Raw genomic sequence first — 18,468 nt, 5'->3', positions numbered from 1 at the left:
CACCTCTGCCTCAGTTTCCTTATCTCTGAAATGGGCCTAATAACAGTACCTCCTTCCCAAGGGCACTGTGAGGATAAAATGAGATATTCATAAAGTGCTTAGCAAACCATAAAGCATCACATACGTGTCCACACTCAATGTCCTGGTCTTTTTATCGCACACACACACATCACTCTCTCCCATCTCTGTGTCTTTGCCCTAGCTCTGGAATGTCCTCCTCACTTTCACGGCACAGAATCCCTCACTCTTTCCCAAGTGACCATCTCATTGCCAGTGGCCTTTCTCAGTCCACATCCTTGACCTCTCTGCAGACTTGGACACCATTGTCCTCGATATTCTCTTCTCTGGGTTTTGGGAGCACCCTCTCCCTCTCCCTCTCCCCGCCCCCTCTCGTCCCCAAAAATCCCTCAAAACATTCTCTTTCCAGTGTTAAAACCAGTGGAAATACACATCTGCCATGGAGGGGAGGGGAAAGTAAGAGCATGAATTATATAACCATGTTAACTTTTCAAAAAAATAAATGTTTAAAAAAACATTCTCTTTCCCTCTTAAGGCCACCCCTACCCCCTCTCCCTTCTCCTGCCCTCCCCTTTACTATTTTTTTTAACATTTATTAATATTTATTTTTGAGAAAAGTTAACATGGTTACATGATTTATGCTCTTACTTTCCCCTTCACCCCCCGACCTTCCCCCCCTCCTATCGTCAATATGCATTTGCACTGGTTTTAACATGTGCCATTGATCAAGACCTATTTCCAAATTGTTGATAGTTGCATTGGTGTGGTAGTTTCGAGTCCACACCCCCAATCATGTCTGCCTCAGCCCATGTGTTCAAGCAGTTGTTTTTCTTCTGCATTTCCTCTCCTACAGTTCTTCCTCTGAATGTGGGTAGCGTCTTTACCATAAATCCCTCAGAATTGTCCTGGGTCATTGCATTGTTGCCAGGACAGAAGTCCATTACATTCTATTTTACCATAGTATATCAGTCTCTGTGTACAATGTTCTGGCTCTGCTCCTTTCACTCTGCATCACTTCCTGGAGGTCTTTCCAGTTCACATGGAATTCCTCCAGTTTATTATTCCTTTGAGCATAATAGTATTCCATCACCAGCAGATAGCACAATTTGTTCCCTCCCCTTTACTATTGAGGGCACCACCATTCTCTCAGGCTCCCAGGCTCTCCCTGGATTCCTCATTCTCCCCATATCCAAGCTCTTGCCAAAGGCTGACAATTGCACCTTTTCAGCATCTCTCAAATTCACCCCCTGCTCTCCTGACCCTGCCACTCCCTGCTGCAGGCCCTTATCACATCTCCTGGATCTGTACAAGAGCTGCTGGAGCAGCTGCCTGCCTCGAGGCTCCCCCTTCAGTCCATCCTTCATTCAGCCCCTAAATTGATTTTCCTAAAGCACAGGTCTGAGCAATCACTTTCTACTCAGTAAACTACAGTGGCTCCCTACTGCCTCCAGGAGAAAATATAAAATGCTTTTATTTGGCATCCCTTCCCCCACCTACCTTTCTGGTCTTTTCATACCTTATTCCTCAACATGAATTCCGACACTGACCTCCTGGTTGCTCCATGAACAAGACCCTCCATTTGTTGGCTCTGGGCATTTTTCTGTTGCTGTCTTCCCTATCTGAAATGCCCTCCCTTCCCATCTCTGGAAGTCTACTGACTTCCCTGAAGTCCCTACTAAAATCCCATTGTCTTCAGGAAGCCTTCCTCTGTTCATTATTTCCTATTTATTCTGTGAACAGCTAGGTAGTACAATGAATAGAGCACTACTCTTGGAGCCAAGACCCCAGTTCAAATGTGGCCTCATATACTTACTAGCTGTGTGGCTCTGGGCAAGTTTGCCTCAATTTTCTCATCTATAAAATGAGCTGAAGAAGGAGGAAGCAAACCATTCCAGTATCTTTGTAAAAAAAAAAAAGCAACAAAAACAAATGGGGTCATGAAGAGTCGGATCCAACAACAAATTTATCCTGTCCAGGGCTTGCTCTGTATGTATTTATCTGCACATTGTCTCTCCCATTAGATTGTAAGCTTCTCGAGGATAAGGTCTGTCTTTTGCCTCTTTTTGGATCCCCGGGACTTAGCACAGTGCCTGGCACCTGGTAGATAATTAATAAATATTTATCGATTGATTTTATTGAAGCACCACCTTCTCCCATGAAGCCCTCCCTGATATTGCTTGAGCTATTCAACCTCCCAAACCCCCTTATTTTGGACATATTACATACACACATACACACACACGCAACATGACTTTCTCCTCAGCCAAGGGTCCATTATTCCTTTATCTTAAAGCCTGGTCCAGAAAGCCACAACCCATGTTCAGGCTTATCTGCCTTCCTCTTGTGAGGCAGCTGCCACCTTCATATGAAGTGACCGATGAACCACCTCATGGATCCTCCGGGGCTTCAGAGACTCATCTCATTCTGTTTCCCAATCCAAAATAGTGCAGTGAACATCTTTTCTCTTTCTCTTCCTCATCTCCATCCTATTGCTATTTAGCTTGCATCCTAGGATCTCACATCGGTAGTTCTTTTTTTTTTTTAACCCTTAACTTCTGTGTATTGGCTCCTAGGTGGAAGAGTGGTAAGGGTGGGCCATGGGGGTCAAGTGACTTGCCCAGGGTCACACAGCTGGGAAGTGTCTGAGGCCGGATTTGAACCTAAGACCTCCCGTCTCTAGGCCTGACTCAATCCACTGAGCTACCCAGCTGCCCCCACACATTGGCAGTTCAGGAAGATTGAGAGAGGAAGATGGGCCAAGACACAACAAATTCCCCAGGATGGGTGCTTCAGGACATCTGCTCATGAGCATTCCCAGACATGAGAATACGTGGTCACCAAAGAGCCCTTCCTATCTTTAGAGGAAGTCACTTCCATTTTCTCCATCCATAGAATTATAACTTCATTAAAAGATAAGCAAGTGGGAGTCTGTGGCGGAGGCCTCGAGTGAGGACGTCCTTTGGATGGGAGCTGTCCTCCCGAGAGCCCCTGAATTAGTGGCATTGCTGTGACCTCATCACATCATCCAAAGCAAAGTCAACCGCACTTAACTCTTGGAAATCGCATCCCAATTTGAACTTGATGGTCTAGAGGAGGTTTTGTTTTGTTTTGTTTTACCTAAATGAATCTGCGAGTTACTGGGATTTTTCTTGTTCTTTTGGCAGCCTTCAGTGGATGAGGGCAGGATAAGTTGAAGGCATTCCAATACAACAATCTTGTAGCCCATTTTGAAGCCTATGAGATGGGGATCTTGCAGGCAGTGTCACCAAGCAAATGGCTTTTAGTTGAAACTTGTGGATGCACAGAAGACCATGTTAGTTGAGCATTTCCATACCATTTAGAGGGACCTTATGGGGAAAACCAGGGGAGTTAACTTAAATATTATTTGTGGGCTCAGTGGGGTAGATAGGAGACAGGAAGGGACAGTGGGTAAGATTTTACAAGCAGGGAGCCAGGTTTAACTATAAGGAGAATGACCATTGACAGAAATGGCAGGTAAGCCTGACTAAGTGTCACACTGCCCCACCCAGCCTGGAATAATGTCAGAGTATTAATTACACACAATGAGGACTTTACTAGAAAACACACAGGGAAATAGTTTAATTGTACTATGAGGGGATAGGTGAGGGGGTTAGGTGTAACTATATCTAACTGCCCAGGACTGGAGTCAAAAGGGCAAGTTCCTTAGCCAACCTGGCTTCTGGCAAGTTTGACAGCTTGGCCAAGGACCTGAGGAAGAGGGCTTGAATTTGGGGTCTCACAACTGTTCCAAAGATGTCTTCAGGATACTAGGAACCAACTCCTCCACAGCCGATGGTCCAAAGTAACCAGGTAGGGAGAGATGTCTGCAGACCGTCCACCAGATCACAGGCCACTTCCCTATTCAGAGTTGACTTGCAGGATTGATGTCTTCTGCCTTTTCAACCTTCACCACTCTCCAAGATCCCAGGTCAGAAAGGGACTGCAGACTGCACTTCTGCTCTGAACCCCTCACAGCTCAGCAGCCTGTCAGCTGCCCAGCACTCTCCTCCCTACCCCCTGCATTCCATTCAGAATGTCCATGACTTCCAGCAAAGGCTTTCCCTAACCTGTTTACACAAATCTGCTTTTAAACTTTTACAGCCTATACCTATTACAGCACTAAACAAAAGGGGAGATTTAGGTATGTTGTTTAGGAGCTGGCATACCAAGGAGGCAAGGTGGCTACCCAAACACCTTTCTTCATGGTTGAGTTGGGTGGCATTGCTTGCTATAATTAGCCTGAGGAAGATGGCCAAGGGACCTATAGATTCTGTGTGTATGTGTATATATATTCTGTGCATAGGTGGAAAGAGGGAATAAGACTGCCAGGAGCACACCAATGTGGAAAATGGAGACAAAGAGGAAATTGTTTTGTCAGGAAACACTAAAAAGAAAACAAAAATCAGGCCACTTAATGGAATCAGACCTCCCCTTCCCCAAATGCACAAAAGCCCTCTTCTCAGCCTTTTGTGTGGATCTAATGAAGTTCTCTCTAAATAACATATTCTCAAGCCTCTGTACATTCTGATATTTATCAACAGAAATTAATTGCTTAAAAATGATGTATGTGATGAATACAGAAAAGTATGGAAAGATCTCCATGAACTGATGCAAAATGAAGTAAGCAAAGCCAAGAAAACTATATAATAAAAAAGTAAAGGGAAAGAACAACCACCTACCCAAAAATCAAAAGCAAATTTAGCAGTAAAGTTTGGGCATGACTCAAATCAAGGGATATGAGAAGCCACCCTCAACCTGTCCCTTCATGGAGCCGGAAAGTCCACATATGTTAAACACTGCACATATTTTGAGACTTCTTCAATATATAGGTCAAGTGTGCTGATTGTTTTTCTTCTTTTTTGTTTCAGCTCATTTGGTTTTTTTCCAGTTACATGTATAATTTTTAACATTCATTTCAAATTCTTTTTAGTTCCAACATCTCTCCCTTCCTCTTCTCCTTCATTGAGAAGACAAGCAGTTTGATATAGGTTATACTTGTCATGTTGTGAAAGAAAACAAAGGCAAAAAAAGAGAAAAAACCATGAAAGTAAAAAATAGTATGCATCAATCTGCATTCAGACTCCATCCGTTCTTTCTCTGGAAGTGGATAGCATTTTTCATTAGAAGTCATTTGGGAACTGTCTTGAATCTCTGTATTGCTGAGACTAGTAGTCATTAATAATTGGTCATCATACAATACTGCTGTTGCTGTGTACAATGTTCTGTTATGTTCACTCCACTTCACATCAATTCATATGTCTTTTCAGGTTTTTCTGAAAGCATCCCACTCATAATTTCTTATATAGCACAATAGTATTTCATCACAATCATATACCCCAACTTGTTCAGCTATTCCCCAACTGAGCAGCCTCCTCTCAATTTCCAATTCTTGCCACCACAAAGAAGAGCTGTCATAAATATTTTTGTACATATCCATCCTTTTTTTTTTTTTAATCTCTTTGGGATACAGACCAGTAGTCGTATTGTTAGATCAAAGGTTATGCACAGTTTTATAGCCCTTTTGTACATAGTTCCAAATTGCTCTCTGGAATGGCTAGATCATTTCACAGTTCTATCAACAGTGTATTAGTATCCCAATTTCCCCATATCCTCTCATTTTCCTTTTCTGTCATATTAGCTAGACTGATAGGCTTGAGCATAGTTGAAAGTTTTGATTTCTTCTGAAAACTGCCTATTCATATCCTTTGTAATTATATTTCTTTTTTTAAAAAAGGCTATGTGTTTTATGAGATGGCTTTTTGGGAGGAGGATATTGAGGTTAACTATGACGATGATGTAAAGACACAGAATACATTAATGAAATGAAATTTCTAAGAAGATACCCCCTTCCCTCAAGATAATAGTCAGCTTTACTGAGCAAATTATTCTTGATTATACAACTTTATGTTTTGTCTTTTGGAATTATATTCCTAGCTCTCCTCTCCTTTAAATAGTAGCTTAATAGTAGTCTTGTGTAATCTTGACTTTGGCTACTTAGTACTTAAACTTTTCATAACTGTTTGCAGGATTTTCTTGAACTTGGAAGCACTGGGTTTTGGCTATGATGATTTTAGTTTTCATTTTGGGTTTTCTTTCAGATTATTGGCAGGATCTTTCTCATTTCATTTTCCCTTTCTCTGGTTCTAATATTTCTTTTTTTTAAATTTTTTAAATTTTAATTTTTTTAAGAAAAATTTTTTCCATGGTTACATGATTCATGTTCTTTCTCTCTCTCCTCACCCCCACCCCTCAGTAGCTGATGCACATTTCCACTGGTTTCTTCCTGTGTCATCAATCAAGACCTATTTCCATATTATTGATAATTGTTCTAGAGTGGTCCTTAAAAGGCTACATCCAAATCGTGTCCGCATCAACCCATGTATTCAAGCAGTTGTTTTTCTTCTGTGTTTCCACTCCTGTAGTTCTTCCTCTGAATGTGGGTAGCATCTTTTCCATAAATCCCTCAGAATTGTCCTGGGTCATTGCATTGTTGCCAGGACAGAAGTCCACTACACTTGATTGTACCACAGTGTATCAGTCTCTGTGTACAATGTTCTTCTGGCTCTGCTCCTTTCACTCTGCATCAGTTCCCGGAGGTCTTTCCAGTTCATATGGAATTCCTCCAATTTATTATTCCTTTGAGCACAATAGTATTCCATCACCAGCATATACCACAATTTGTTCAGCCATTTCCCAATTGAAGGACATACCCTCCTTTTCCAGGTTTTTTTTGCCACCACAAAGAGCGCAGCTATAAATATTTTTGTACAAGTCTGTTTATCTATGATCTCTTTGGCGTACAAACCCAGCAATGGTATGGCTGGATCAAAGCGCAGGCATTCTTTTAGCGGTCTTTGGGCATAATTCCAAATTGCCATCCAGAACAGTTGGATCAATTCGCAACTCCACCAGCAATGCATTAATGTCCCAATTTTGCCACATCCCCTCCAATATTCATTACTCTCCCCTACTATCATTTTAGCCACTCTGCTATGTATGAGGTGGTACCTCAGAGTTGTTTTGATTTGCATTTCTCTAATTATTAGAGACTTAGAACACTTTCTCATGTGCTTATTGATAGTTTTGATTTCTTTATCTGAAAATTGCCTATTTATGTCCAGTTATCGATTGGAGAATGGCTTGGTTCTAATATTTCTTGAAATATGATGTCTCAACATTTTTATGGTTGAGGTTTTCCAGGAGGCCAGTGCTTTCCTAATTCTTTCTCCTTGACTTGTTTTCCAGGCCAGTTGCTTTTGATAGAAGTTACCTTAAATCTTCTGTTATTTTTTTTAATTAAAAAAAATAAACTTTGTTCCAGTATTTTTAGTGATCTCATGAAGTCATTGTTCTTTCTGAATAAGTCTATTAGGGAGCTTATTACTTGAGTGATGTTTGGCACCTCCTGTGATAAGCTCTTTATTGTCCTTCCAGTTTTCTCTAGAGCTTTCATTAACTTATAATTTTTCAACTTGTTTAGTTTTTTCTAGCAATTCTAGTGAAGTTGGAGGCAAGCTATAAAAGAGGCTTTGTAGTTGACATGGAGTTTTCATTTTCTGGATTTGTTTCTTAAACTCTTGGCTTCTTTCTTAGAACTATATCAATTCCAAATCAGAAGACTAGCAAAGGCTAGGCATTTGTGGTGACTCGTCCAGATTCACACTAGGAAGTGTCTGAGACTGGATTTGAACCCAGGACCTTCCATCTCCAGGCCTGCTGTTCTGTCCCTTGAGCCACCTAGCTGCCCCAATGGGTTTGTTTCTCGAGCATCCCTGGTTGTATATATTTTAACAACGGTTTTCTTCTGTTTATTCATTTCCCAGCCTTATTTCCTGAATGAATAATGAGGACTTTGCTACTAATCTCTAGTGTTGGGTTCTGGATAATACAAGTCAGATATTTTTCAAAAACCTTAGCAGTGGTTCAAATCTGATCTCAGACACTTCCCAGCTGTGTGACCCCGGGCTAGTCATTTGACCTCCATTGCCCACCGTTATCACTTTTCTGCCTTGGAGCCAATACACAGTATTGACTCCAAGATGGAAGGTGAGAGTTTAAAAAAAAAAAAACCTTAGCAGTAGCTGGTGAAAACACTACATATTGAGTCGTCTACACCAGGGTGATCTATGTGGAGTGTTCCGATCCATTGTGCACCTTGTTGCCCTCTGGGTGGGAGCTCTACAGGCTTTTCAGCTGAAGTTCAGGATTAGAATAGTGTAGACACCCTTGGCTTCTCTGGGCTTCCATCTTTCTGCCCCTCGTACGCTTTAGGCTCCGGCTCCCCCACCTCTCTCTTGATCCACATGCTGAGAAGCCTTTACGTGCTGAGCTTCCCAGGGGGACTTTCCTGGCTCGACTCCTTCCCCAAGTGGCCCAAAGCTTTCCAGGCTCTTTTTGGTAAAGACCCAGATTGTCCAAATGTATCTACTACATCATTCATCCCTGGATTTCTTCATTATTCCAGTCTCTTATTTTTTAATCACTGCTAGAGTAGTTGTGGGAGAGCTGGGCTACCCTGACTCCAGGCTTGCCTGTTGGAATCCCAGGCTCCCTTCAAGGAGGCTCGAGGGCCAGCTCCTTCCTGAACCTCAGCCTCTCTCCTCAGAGGGAGGCTTCCTCTGCCCCTGTGGGAAGCCCCCTCACCAATGACAGACTGCGATGACTGTCTATTGACTTCTCTGGGTGTGTGTTGCTTCTTTCCATTAGACTAGAAGCTGCTCGAGGGAAGGCGCCATTTCATTCTGCCCTTGTGGTCCAATGGTAGGTGCCAAGAAGTACCTGTTGAATTCATTCTTGAGGTAGCTCCATGGAAGAACATATCTCTGCACGGAAAGTCAGCCTGACCCCAGGGACCCCCACCCCCAGCCCACACCACACTCCCAAGAACAATTCTGGTTGAGCTTTTCTCGTGGCGAGGGCCGAACTCCCAAGCTTAACCCCGGCCATTCTTTAAAACCAGGGTCAAAGCAATGTGGACCAAGAGAGAGCCACTAATGAGGCAACTCTGAAGGGTTTTGCATTTACATGTTTATTACGAAAATGACAATCTTAAAAATGTTTCCCATAAGAAACAGCTGGAGAGTCCATTTCCTCCTGATGCGAGGGCGCCTCTCAGAATGCCGCCAACATCAGGAGAGGCAGTGCAGTGTACTGGAGGACACAGTGCTGGAGTCGTCTGGAAGCCTGGCCTGGCCCGGGGCCTCTCGGCACCCTGTGGCTCACTACGGGAGGCACCGGGCGAGATGGGCTGCAATCTGCCCCTGTGGGAAGCCCCCACACCAATGACAGTCCCACGTCCTAGACTATGGCCTCACTGAGAAGTGGATTCACTCAGTGTCAAGCTGGGAGAGACGAGCGGGGTTCCTGGGTCACGTCTGAGTGAAGCCTCGAAGACCTCCTACCTCCCGGGGCTCCCACCGATAAGCAGGTTTGCCTTATTTCCCTCTTCAACTTCTACCGGCTGCTCCATCCGAGGCTCGGTGGTTCCCTTCTCTCAACCCTAATCCTTGCCTCCTCCCTCCTGCCCTCTGCGGGTGGGCAGCGCCCACTTCATTGTCTTTTTATCCCCAGTGCCCAGCCGTGTCCCCGCACAAACTGGGCACTTATAAATGTCTGCTGAACCGAACGACCCGCTCCTGACACACTCCTCACAAGCCACCCGTGCAGTAAGTGCCACGAAGGCTCTGCTCTGTCCTCCGTTCTGAAAATCCAGTTTCCTTCTCTGGAAGTGCTCCAACATGACCTACACGGACCATGTCTGAACCCTATGAGGTAGCTCGTCTGGGCCGCGGCCTGAGCTCACCGTGGGAAGCCAGAGGGCCCTGATCAGCCCCCTTTGGGCCGTTTTTGTGCATCTTTGCTCATCCTTGACAGAGAAAACCAGAGCTGAGCTCACTTGAGCCTGGGCCTTCTCTCTGGCCCGGTTCTCTGGCCCCACCCTTGGGCAGCGGAGGTCACAGCCCTGTGGAGACCTTCCGCTCGTTCCTAACAGGGCTTCAAACAAACAATTCACACCTTTCTTGCTGCCTCAGTCTGAGCTGCCGTCCTTCTGGGCCGAGCCTGGTTCGACCTAGTGCTGGATGCAGAGCTGGAGGCCCCGAGTTCAAACTTCACATCATCTCCTCACTCCCTGGAGCCCCTGGACAGGCGGCCACTTGGCTCCGAGTTAACACGATTCCTCCAAGGTCCCTCCCGGCGCTCCCTCCAGGCTGCTTCTCAACCCCAAACTCCCCACAGTCCTCACCGCCTTCCCCTTAGGCAGTCACATCAGGTCTAGAACCTGCACCCTCGGAGGAGAGGGGGAGGGACGACGGCTTTCCGGCTTCCCACAGTCTGAGCTTTCTCTAAGAAGTGCCATTTCAGTCAAGTAGGATGAGGCCCCTACAAAGCTGGCCGTCGGGGGACCGAGTGAAGAAATGAGGTATCGATAGTGTTGGTGGGTCTGTCTGAGGAGCACCCGGGCAGCGGGAGCGTCTCACACTCTGCAGAGAGCAGTTTGGGCCCCTCCAGGGACCTCCTTGTTCTCTCCCTGAAGGCTCTCGCTTGGGGCATCCGCAGTTATCTTTTCATCACGGCGGTGAAGGAGACCTACAAGGAGGGAGAACACCACCGGTCAGCGCGTCGAGGCCTTTACAGATCCCCCAAGCTAAGTGTGCGTCTTGCTTTTTTTTTATTATGAGCGACTTAAAAGGTGTCGCCCCTCTGCCTGGCACCTACAGGAACCCCCACAACTTTCTAGCCCTGCCTCGGGCCTCATATTATCCCAAAGTGGGGCAAACGGGGGAGGAGGGACCAAAGGCCTCCCCTCAGCCTGCAGGAAAGTGAAGATGCAGCTCTGGAGAGGCCTAAGAAGGGCCTCAGGAAATACAAATGGAAATTCTCTGGGGAGGAGGCCGGGCCAGCCAAGGTGGCCCCCACCCAAGGGCCTGGGCCGTCCAGCCTCTCCTCCAGGCCGCAGCTGGCCCTTCCACACCCCGGGGGTTGGCCCTCAGGAGGCCACATTGTCCGGTGGCCCTGTGCCCGTGGCGGCCTTGTGGGCCAAAGGCGGCTAATGGTGGCTGTCAGAGAGCAGGCAGCAGCCCTGCCTCCCCTCTACAAGGCCAGGGTCAGGAGAGGCCGTGGGTCTCTGCTCTCCACGTCCCCGTCTCCTTACCAATGTCAGGGTACCACTAAGTGGCCCCAGAAGCCCCACGTGTCGTGGGGAGACGCCGTCCTCAGTGGGTGAGGCCCGGGCGGCAGCGGGTCACCCCAGCAGTTTCCCCCCGTCCCAGAATCCCTTTGTGCGCCCACCTACCTCCTGTAGGAGCTGCCCCAGGGTCTCCTGGCTCCGAATAGGCCTCCTGCAAAGGGGGACGAGGAGGAAGGTGGGTCAGGAGCCAGGCCTGCAGCACACGGCGGGAGCAATGTGGGGGGCTCCTAGGCTGTGGGTCAGGGAAGCCCCGTCGTGGCCCTCCTGTGATGAACACTCGCCCCCGCCCTGATACCCACCTCGACTCTGGCTCGCTGGTCCCGGAATGGTCTCCCACCTTTCAGTGGAGCCCCACGTGGAGCCCTTCCGTCTGACACATCTGCCAGAGCAGGGCTGTAGAGAGCCGGGGAGGGCCCCGGGGAGGCGAGCCGTGCCCAGCATCCAGGCCGGGCCGCCGGGGGACACGCACCTGTCTATCTGCGTCGCTACGATGACGGTGAAGTCTCCCTCGGCGTCGGGCAGGTAGGTGGACGGCACGATCCTGTACTCGCCCGCCGAGAGTCGGCATATCTGGCTCACTTCCTGGGCGTAGCGATGAGGTACACAGCTGAGCAGGGGCTCCAGGCAGAGCAGGGACGGAGCCCCCCGAGGCCAGCCACCCTCCGGCACCTAAGGAGAGGCAGAGAGAAGGCGCCGCCTGTTGGTCTAAACTCCTTTGTGGCATTAAGTCTGCACTCAAACAGGCCCTGCATCTCTGTCCTGAGTGGGCCGTGGAGCCGTTTTAGGTAGAAACTGCCTCCCCCTGAGGCCCTGCCTGCCCCGAGGCCTTTCTAACTCCTAGAGGCTGCCAGTCTAAGCTCCATCGGGGGCCCCTTCCTTGTGCCCACCTGCTGTCCTGCTCGATGGGAATGCCAACAAGAAGCCACCCCCTGGCAGCCCCCTCAGCCTGGCAGCCGTCCTGCTGCCACAGACACAGCCTGGAGTCTTCACGTCCACACTGGGCTCCTGCAGGAGGCCCTCGGGGAGGCCTTTCTGGGAAGGCCTCGGGGCTCATTTTTCACACACACACACACACACACGCTCAGGAATTGTATGGACAGACCAGCTTTGGGGAGAAGAGGTGGGCCCTGGGCATTTCCTCCTTAGATTTATGGCATCCTGAAGGGCCCTGCCTGCATCTTTTCCGTAGTTTTGGACCACAAAGGGGGTTGCCTAGCAAGCAGGGTCTCCTCTCTATCAGTCACTGCGGATCCAAAGACAGGAAGACGTCTCTTCCCTCCGCAGGGGAGACGAGCCATTCAGCGGGAGGAAGGTCCTAACAGGGAGGGGCTCAGAAAGCACCACCTGTGGGAGGGGATGGTTGAGGGATTCTGGGAGGCAGCAGGGAGGAGGGACTGTGCTCCAGGCCTGGGGGACAGTCTGGACAAAGGCCAGGCGGGCATGCTATAAATGGCCCATCGTCTCTCTTACTGTTGACCCATCACACCAGACAGGTGTGAGCCAGGACTTGAATCGGAGTCTTCTGCCTGCCTCCGACCTTCTGACTTCCCTGAGGAGCTGTTGGCTCCTCAGATGGTGTCTGAGTGCTGCCCGCTGAAGGCAGGATCCTCAGGACAAACAGGCTGGCACAGCGAGAGGAAAGAAGGCCCAGAGGACCCCTGGAAGATGGATCTTCTGTAGGGAAGGTCCAGAGGGGCTCCCCCAGCCTGCCTGAGGCTGGACTCACAACCTCAACTCTGGCCTCAGGGTTTCCGGCCCAGGATAACCCCGGCGTGTCTGGTCTTGTCCAGATCCCTCAGCACACTGATGGCAAAGCAAGCAGGAGCCAGATAAGCTGGGTCTCCTGTGGCGGGCCCCGGCCAGGGCCTCCGTCTCCCTGATGCCACACAGTCATTTCTCCGAAATCCCCTCCGCGGGATGGCAGAATGTCCCCAAGCTCCTCGGCCCTCTGGCTTCTCAGGGGTCCTGCCTTCCCCCAGACAGGAAGACCGGCCTTGCTCTAAAGCACTGCTGCTCCCTCTTCTGCTGCCAGTGAGAGCCGGAGACGCTGGGCCTGTTGGTGAAGGCATGGCATGCGCCCCCCCAGCCCCAGGACAGTTTTCTCACGCCCCTCCCTCTGTCCAGCCCAAGGCGAGCACGACCTCCCTCGGCTCTCTGGGGTAATGCAGGGCCCGCAGGCAGCCTGGAGGTGCGGTTTGGGCACACAGTCTAACAGGTTAGCCAACGCTGCCTCAGGCCATACCCAGAGCAAGGATCACCTCAGCTCTAGCAAAGCCTGAGAGAGGGCGGCCAGGTGGCTCGGAGGTGGGAGCTCCTGGGTCCCAGTGTGGCCTCAGACGCTTCCTAGCTGTGAGACTTGCAGCAGGTCACTTCACCCCTTGGCCCGGCCCTTAGTGCTCCGCCTTAGAACTCTCGAAGTCCTGACTCTGTGGAAGATGCAAGTTTGACAAACAAAAGCCTAACGAGGAAGCCTACCTGGAAAATGTGGAAGCCGATGGGGTGACACTCGCTGTCCCGGCAGTGCTGGCGCAACGTAACTCGGATGCTGCGGGGGCCCGTGCCCAGGGGCACCGAGAGGGGGAAGCAGGGATTGCTGGGATAGGACAGGAAGTTCCTGCTGCCACCCGCCGTCTGGCCGCGTCTCCAGCATCCCCTCAGCTGCACCGTCTCCCACTCGCCAGCAGCAAAGTCTCCAGGAGCGGCGGCGCTGCTGGGGGCTGCTTTGACTTCACTGCCCAGCAAGAGAGAAGGACGTGGCGTGAGGACGGACAAGGCAGGGGCTTCCCCAGCTGCCCAGAGCACGATCAAGACAGGCTGCCTGGCAGGCCTGGCATGGGCCAAGTGCCCAGGAAAGCGGCTCCTTCGCTCACCCCAGCGCCCACGGGCTCCCTGCCCTCGTCAGTCCCTTTCCCCGATCCTGGGCTCTGGTCCGGCCAAGGGTGCCGAGCTCAGGCTCTCCCCACTCCCCTCACCTGAGAGAGATCCGGCCACTAGAAAACACTCTCAGCAGGAAGTGGCCGGCGGCGTCCTTCAGGAAGGTGCTGGGGACCACCAAGTAGTAGCCCGGAGAGAGGGCGCAGCGCATGTGGACTTCCCGGTCATACGCATGGCAGGCCGTGCCTGCCACAGGGGGGGCGGAAAGGACCCCCAGCAGATTGACCCGCTTCTTCTCCACCTGCAGGATGGAACGAAAGAGAAACATTCAGCCCCCTCCGTCCGCTGCTCCTCGGCAGGGCCTCGCTTGGCTTTCCCACTCAGGAGTCACCTGAAGACACCGGGCCGGCGCCGGTCACTCACTCCACTGAGCAGATGGTGGGCTCAGGCCACAAAGAAGACCCTGTGCTACCCCTCGAAGCCTCTAGGAAGAACCAAGTTACACCTAAGCTCAATGGGGGCCTCACAGGAATTTGTTTGGAAATGGAAAAAGGACCTTATCTGGACAGATAAGACCCATAGCCAAGGCCTTCTACTAAGAGCGCTCCAGGGCAGGAGAGTCGCAGCTTCCTGTACTATGGCCTCTGGAGCCCAAGGGAGAAACTCTGGAAAAGGGGCCATTCTGAGAAGCGTCCCAGAGAGGTCACCCTCCTCCCTATTCCCTGCCAGCCCCCCAGCAGCTCCCTGGGCTGCTGCCCTGCTGGGATGACGAGCCACCTAAGGAACCACGGCTCACCCCTCTACCGTCCAGGACCTTGGCGGACTTTGGGTAAGAGGAAATGAAACCAGTCAGAGAGATGTTGTGAAGCAATCCCCCGCCCCACCCCATTTCTTGGGGGCTTGGCTAGGCCCAGGCACCCCTGACCATCCCTTTAGATCTCCCTTTCCTTTCGTGCAGTTTCCACAAAGACAAGGGAGCCTAATGGCAGAAGCTTCGAAAGCCCTGCCACCCCGGCTGCCCGAGCCTCTTTGGGCCCCAGAGAGTAGCTGTCCCGGTGGGTCCGCCAGAGGAAAGCAAAGGCTCTTTGTGCCACAGGTGACTTCAGGCAGGGTCCCCTCCTCACACACAAACCTACTCTGCCCTGACCCCAGTAATTAGGATGAGCACCTCCTGGGGCACCCAGAAACCTGGCTGGCCCACAAAAAGGGCCAGAGTGGCATAACCTGTAGATTCCAGCCCCTCAGCAAGTACCCAAAGTGACTTTGCCTGAGAGGTGAAGCCAGCTGCCCCCATACACCCCCCAACAACCAAGGGCCTGGCCTCGTGCTCCCTCCCGGCTCCCATGGGTCACCGTCTTCTGGTCAGCACCAGTAACAGATGGAGAAAGAGTCCTTCGGGTGCCCCCTGGGTCAGGCACCTCAGGAGGTGGCCGCATTGTCTCTCTGGACACAGGCCAGGCCCCTTGCAATAGCCAGACGATGCCAAACATTTCTGTGTAGCCGTTTCCACAGAATTACTTTTCTGAATTATTGTTACTTCCCACCCCGACCCCCCACTTTGGGCAAGCTGGGTGCCGTGTTAGGAGCGGTCAGTCGAGGAAAGCGACCCAGAAGCATGCTGGGTGACGAGGGGAGACAGGCTGCAGTTCCCAGTTTGGCGCAGTCACTCCTGGTCACCTTGGCCAGTGCTCGGCAGTGGCGCCCCCCAGCCTCATGCGCCAGCCTTCAATCTGCCCGGGGCACCGCCTGCTGCTACTCGGCAGAAGGCCGTGGGTGCCCCTCGTGGCCTCCTCCCCATTTACCTTCCACACGTGGAGTCCCACTGCTTGATAATCCTTCCCCGGGAAGCCTGGCGGGCTCAGCGCTGGTCTGCTCTCTCTGCTTGGAGCCGGGGCCAGGATCCTGCCTGCCCAGTCGGCCTGGCACACTCGGGGTCTCTGCAGGAGGGCAATGCATACTTCACTTGGTTCCAAGACCCGCAGCCAGAATTTGGGATTGCTAGGGAAGCTGCTGTTGTTACGGCAACCTCCTGCAGACTGCCCTTTGACCCAGGCCCCGGGCTGCTTCTGAGTGTGACGTAACACCGTGGCTAGTACGAAAACACACAGAGCAGGTCAGCCTCAGGAAAGCAAAGCCGCCGGGCCCCTGCCCTCTCTGAAGGGGAAAGTCCCAAATGGAAGCTGTAATAAGGGCCCAAACAAGGATGGCAATGAGGAACTCTGGCGGGGGAAATCTCATTTTTCTTTTGGTGGTTACATTAAAAACAAGGAAACAGGAGCAAAGTGGAGGCACACACGGGAAGATGAAGAAGGACCAGTCGGGTCATACTAAGGCAGCCTTCGGGGCTGCCAGCTGACCCTCTTCACCTGACTACATAGGCTCAAACCCCACAAGGCGCACAAGGAGGCCCCATGACCCTTTCTAGAAAGCCTCCCTGAGCTGGGGGGGCCAATGCTACCTCCTTTGGGTGCCGAGTCTGAGAGGCCCTTCCCATTGGAGCGAGTCTGGCCCGAACCACAACCTACCAGTGTAGAGGCTCTGCAGGTGGCCCTCCTTGGTGATCGGGTAGCTGATAGTGATCTCATCAAACTCCCGGATGAACTCCTCCTCTTCAACCCAAAATTCACCTTCCTGGAGCTGAGATGAGAGTTCAGAAGCATCTGCTGGATCTAACTGGCTCCATCCTTCACCCCTGGGAAGAGAGACAAGCTGGGTGAGGCTGAGTTTGAAGTCTGCCTCTGACTGCCTGAGCGGGGTCACCAAGCCACAAAGGAGAGGGCGAAGGCCAATGAACTCGCCCACTAGCAACACAGAGGAAAAACCGGTGTCTTCCTCAAGAAAGCCCTGGGAACTCCTGGCGACACACATCTCTCCATGCCCAAGTCATTCTCATACAGAAAAACTCTCCTACAGAGGCTGGAAGGAGCCAGCAACACGAGAGTCCACTTTTATCAATTGCCACCAGCAACCTTGTGAAGTTGTTAGTGCAATTATGATCTCTGTCGAGCGAGAGACGAGGCCCACAGAAGTAAGACGATTTGTCCAAGATCCCACGCTGTGATGCGGCCAGTGCTGGACCCTGGGGAGGCTTTAGTCACCTGGCCATTAAGAGCTAGCCAGGGATCACAGGTCACTGATCAAGTGATTAAGTGCTGGAAGGCTTGCAAATGGCTTAATAAATACGATCCTTACAAGATCCTGGGAGGAGGAGAACCTCATGCACAGAGACAGACACACTGTGGTACGATCTAACATAATGGACTTCTCTATTAGCAGCAATGCTACTCCATTAGTATCCAGGACATTAGTAGTACATAATGCCCAGGACAATCCTGAGGGACCTGTGACAAAGAGCACTAGCCACATCCAGAGGAAGAACTGAGGGAGCAGAAACACAGAAGAAAAACAACTGCTGATTACATGGGTCGATGGGGATATGACTGGGGACGTAGACTCTAAGCGATCACCCTAGAGCAAATATAAATAATATGGAAATGGGGCTTGATCAGTGACACATGTAAACTCCAGTGGAATTGCTCATTGGCTACAGGAGGGGGGAGGGAGGAGGGGAGGGAAAGAACATGAATCATGTAACCATGGAGAAATATTCTTAATTAACCAATGAAATAAAAATTTTAAAAAATCCTGGGAGGAAGCAACTTTTATCTCTCATGTCTCAACCCTCACAAGAACTCTGGCAATGAGAACCACATGGGCAGAAAGTGTCGCCAGACTTCATGCCCAAGGGCTTCAGCCCCAGCCAGGCTGCCCCTTCTCAGAACCATCCACCACTTCTGCCACAAACTTGGGGCCAAGCTAGATTCAGAAGTGTGCCAGGACTACTCAGGCTGCCACAGCCCCTGCCTAGGCCACTCACCCTTCTCTCCATGGCCCTTGCCAGCACCGCCGACCCCACGGGTTCAGAATCCGGAGCAGAAGCATCTCCCTGCCTGAGCTGCTGCAGAGTTCCCGTACATCCGAGATGATGAAGGCATGAAACTCCCCTAATTCACTGGTACCTACTCAAGGAAAAACAGTACAGTCATTGGGTGAGTGATGAGGGATTCATGATCCTGGCCCCAACCAGGGATTCCCACTACTGAAGGTGCTTCATCCTTGGTGCTAATGACCCGGCCACCTTGAGAGCTCTAGTGGGACGTGGCGTGGACACAGCCCAGATGTTGGTCAACTTTACTTAACTGCTATCTAGGTTTGTTACAAGGAAAGGCTCCCTCCAGGGAGGGGTACACAAAGGAATGCCTGGGATGTCCAAACAGAAGTCTTCAATGAGACTTTTTTAAGTTAAAAAATGCAATGTTATTGGGCAATGAAAGTTCACTTTCTCTCTCTCCCTCTCCCTCTCTCTC

At 50.7% G+C, this 18,468-nt stretch overlaps 1 protein-coding gene across 1 annotated transcript in view; it reads right to left on the bottom strand.

Annotated features, from left to right (window-relative positions):
• Positions 1-9,051: 9,051 nt before the first annotated feature.
• The window catches only part of CAPN10 (calpain 10), a 30,517-nt gene continuing 21,100 nt past the window's right edge, over positions 9,052-18,468 (bottom strand). Inside the window, exons 2-9 of the mRNA XM_044675651.1 lie at positions 17,979-18,120; positions 16,627-16,793; positions 15,904-16,190; positions 14,200-14,402; positions 13,703-13,958; positions 11,697-11,896; positions 11,333-11,378; positions 9,052-10,626 (exon numbers count right to left, since the gene is read on the bottom strand). Coding sequence (XP_044531586.1) covers positions 10,597-10,626; positions 11,333-11,378; positions 11,697-11,896; positions 13,703-13,958; positions 14,200-14,402; positions 15,904-16,190; positions 16,627-16,793; positions 17,979-18,120 — 1,331 coding nt within the window. The 3' untranslated portion in view covers positions 9,052-10,596. The remainder of the gene's footprint in view (positions 10,627-11,332; positions 11,379-11,696; positions 11,897-13,702; positions 13,959-14,199; positions 14,403-15,903; positions 16,191-16,626; positions 16,794-17,978; positions 18,121-18,468) is intronic.

The sequence above is a fragment of the Gracilinanus agilis genome, chromosome 4 (genome assembly GCF_016433145.1).
Source record: "Gracilinanus agilis isolate LMUSP501 chromosome 4, AgileGrace, whole genome shotgun sequence".
Taxonomy (NCBI): Eukaryota; Metazoa; Chordata; class Mammalia; order Didelphimorphia; family Didelphidae; genus Gracilinanus; species Gracilinanus agilis.
This window is presented reverse-complemented; position numbering and strand designations above follow the sequence as displayed.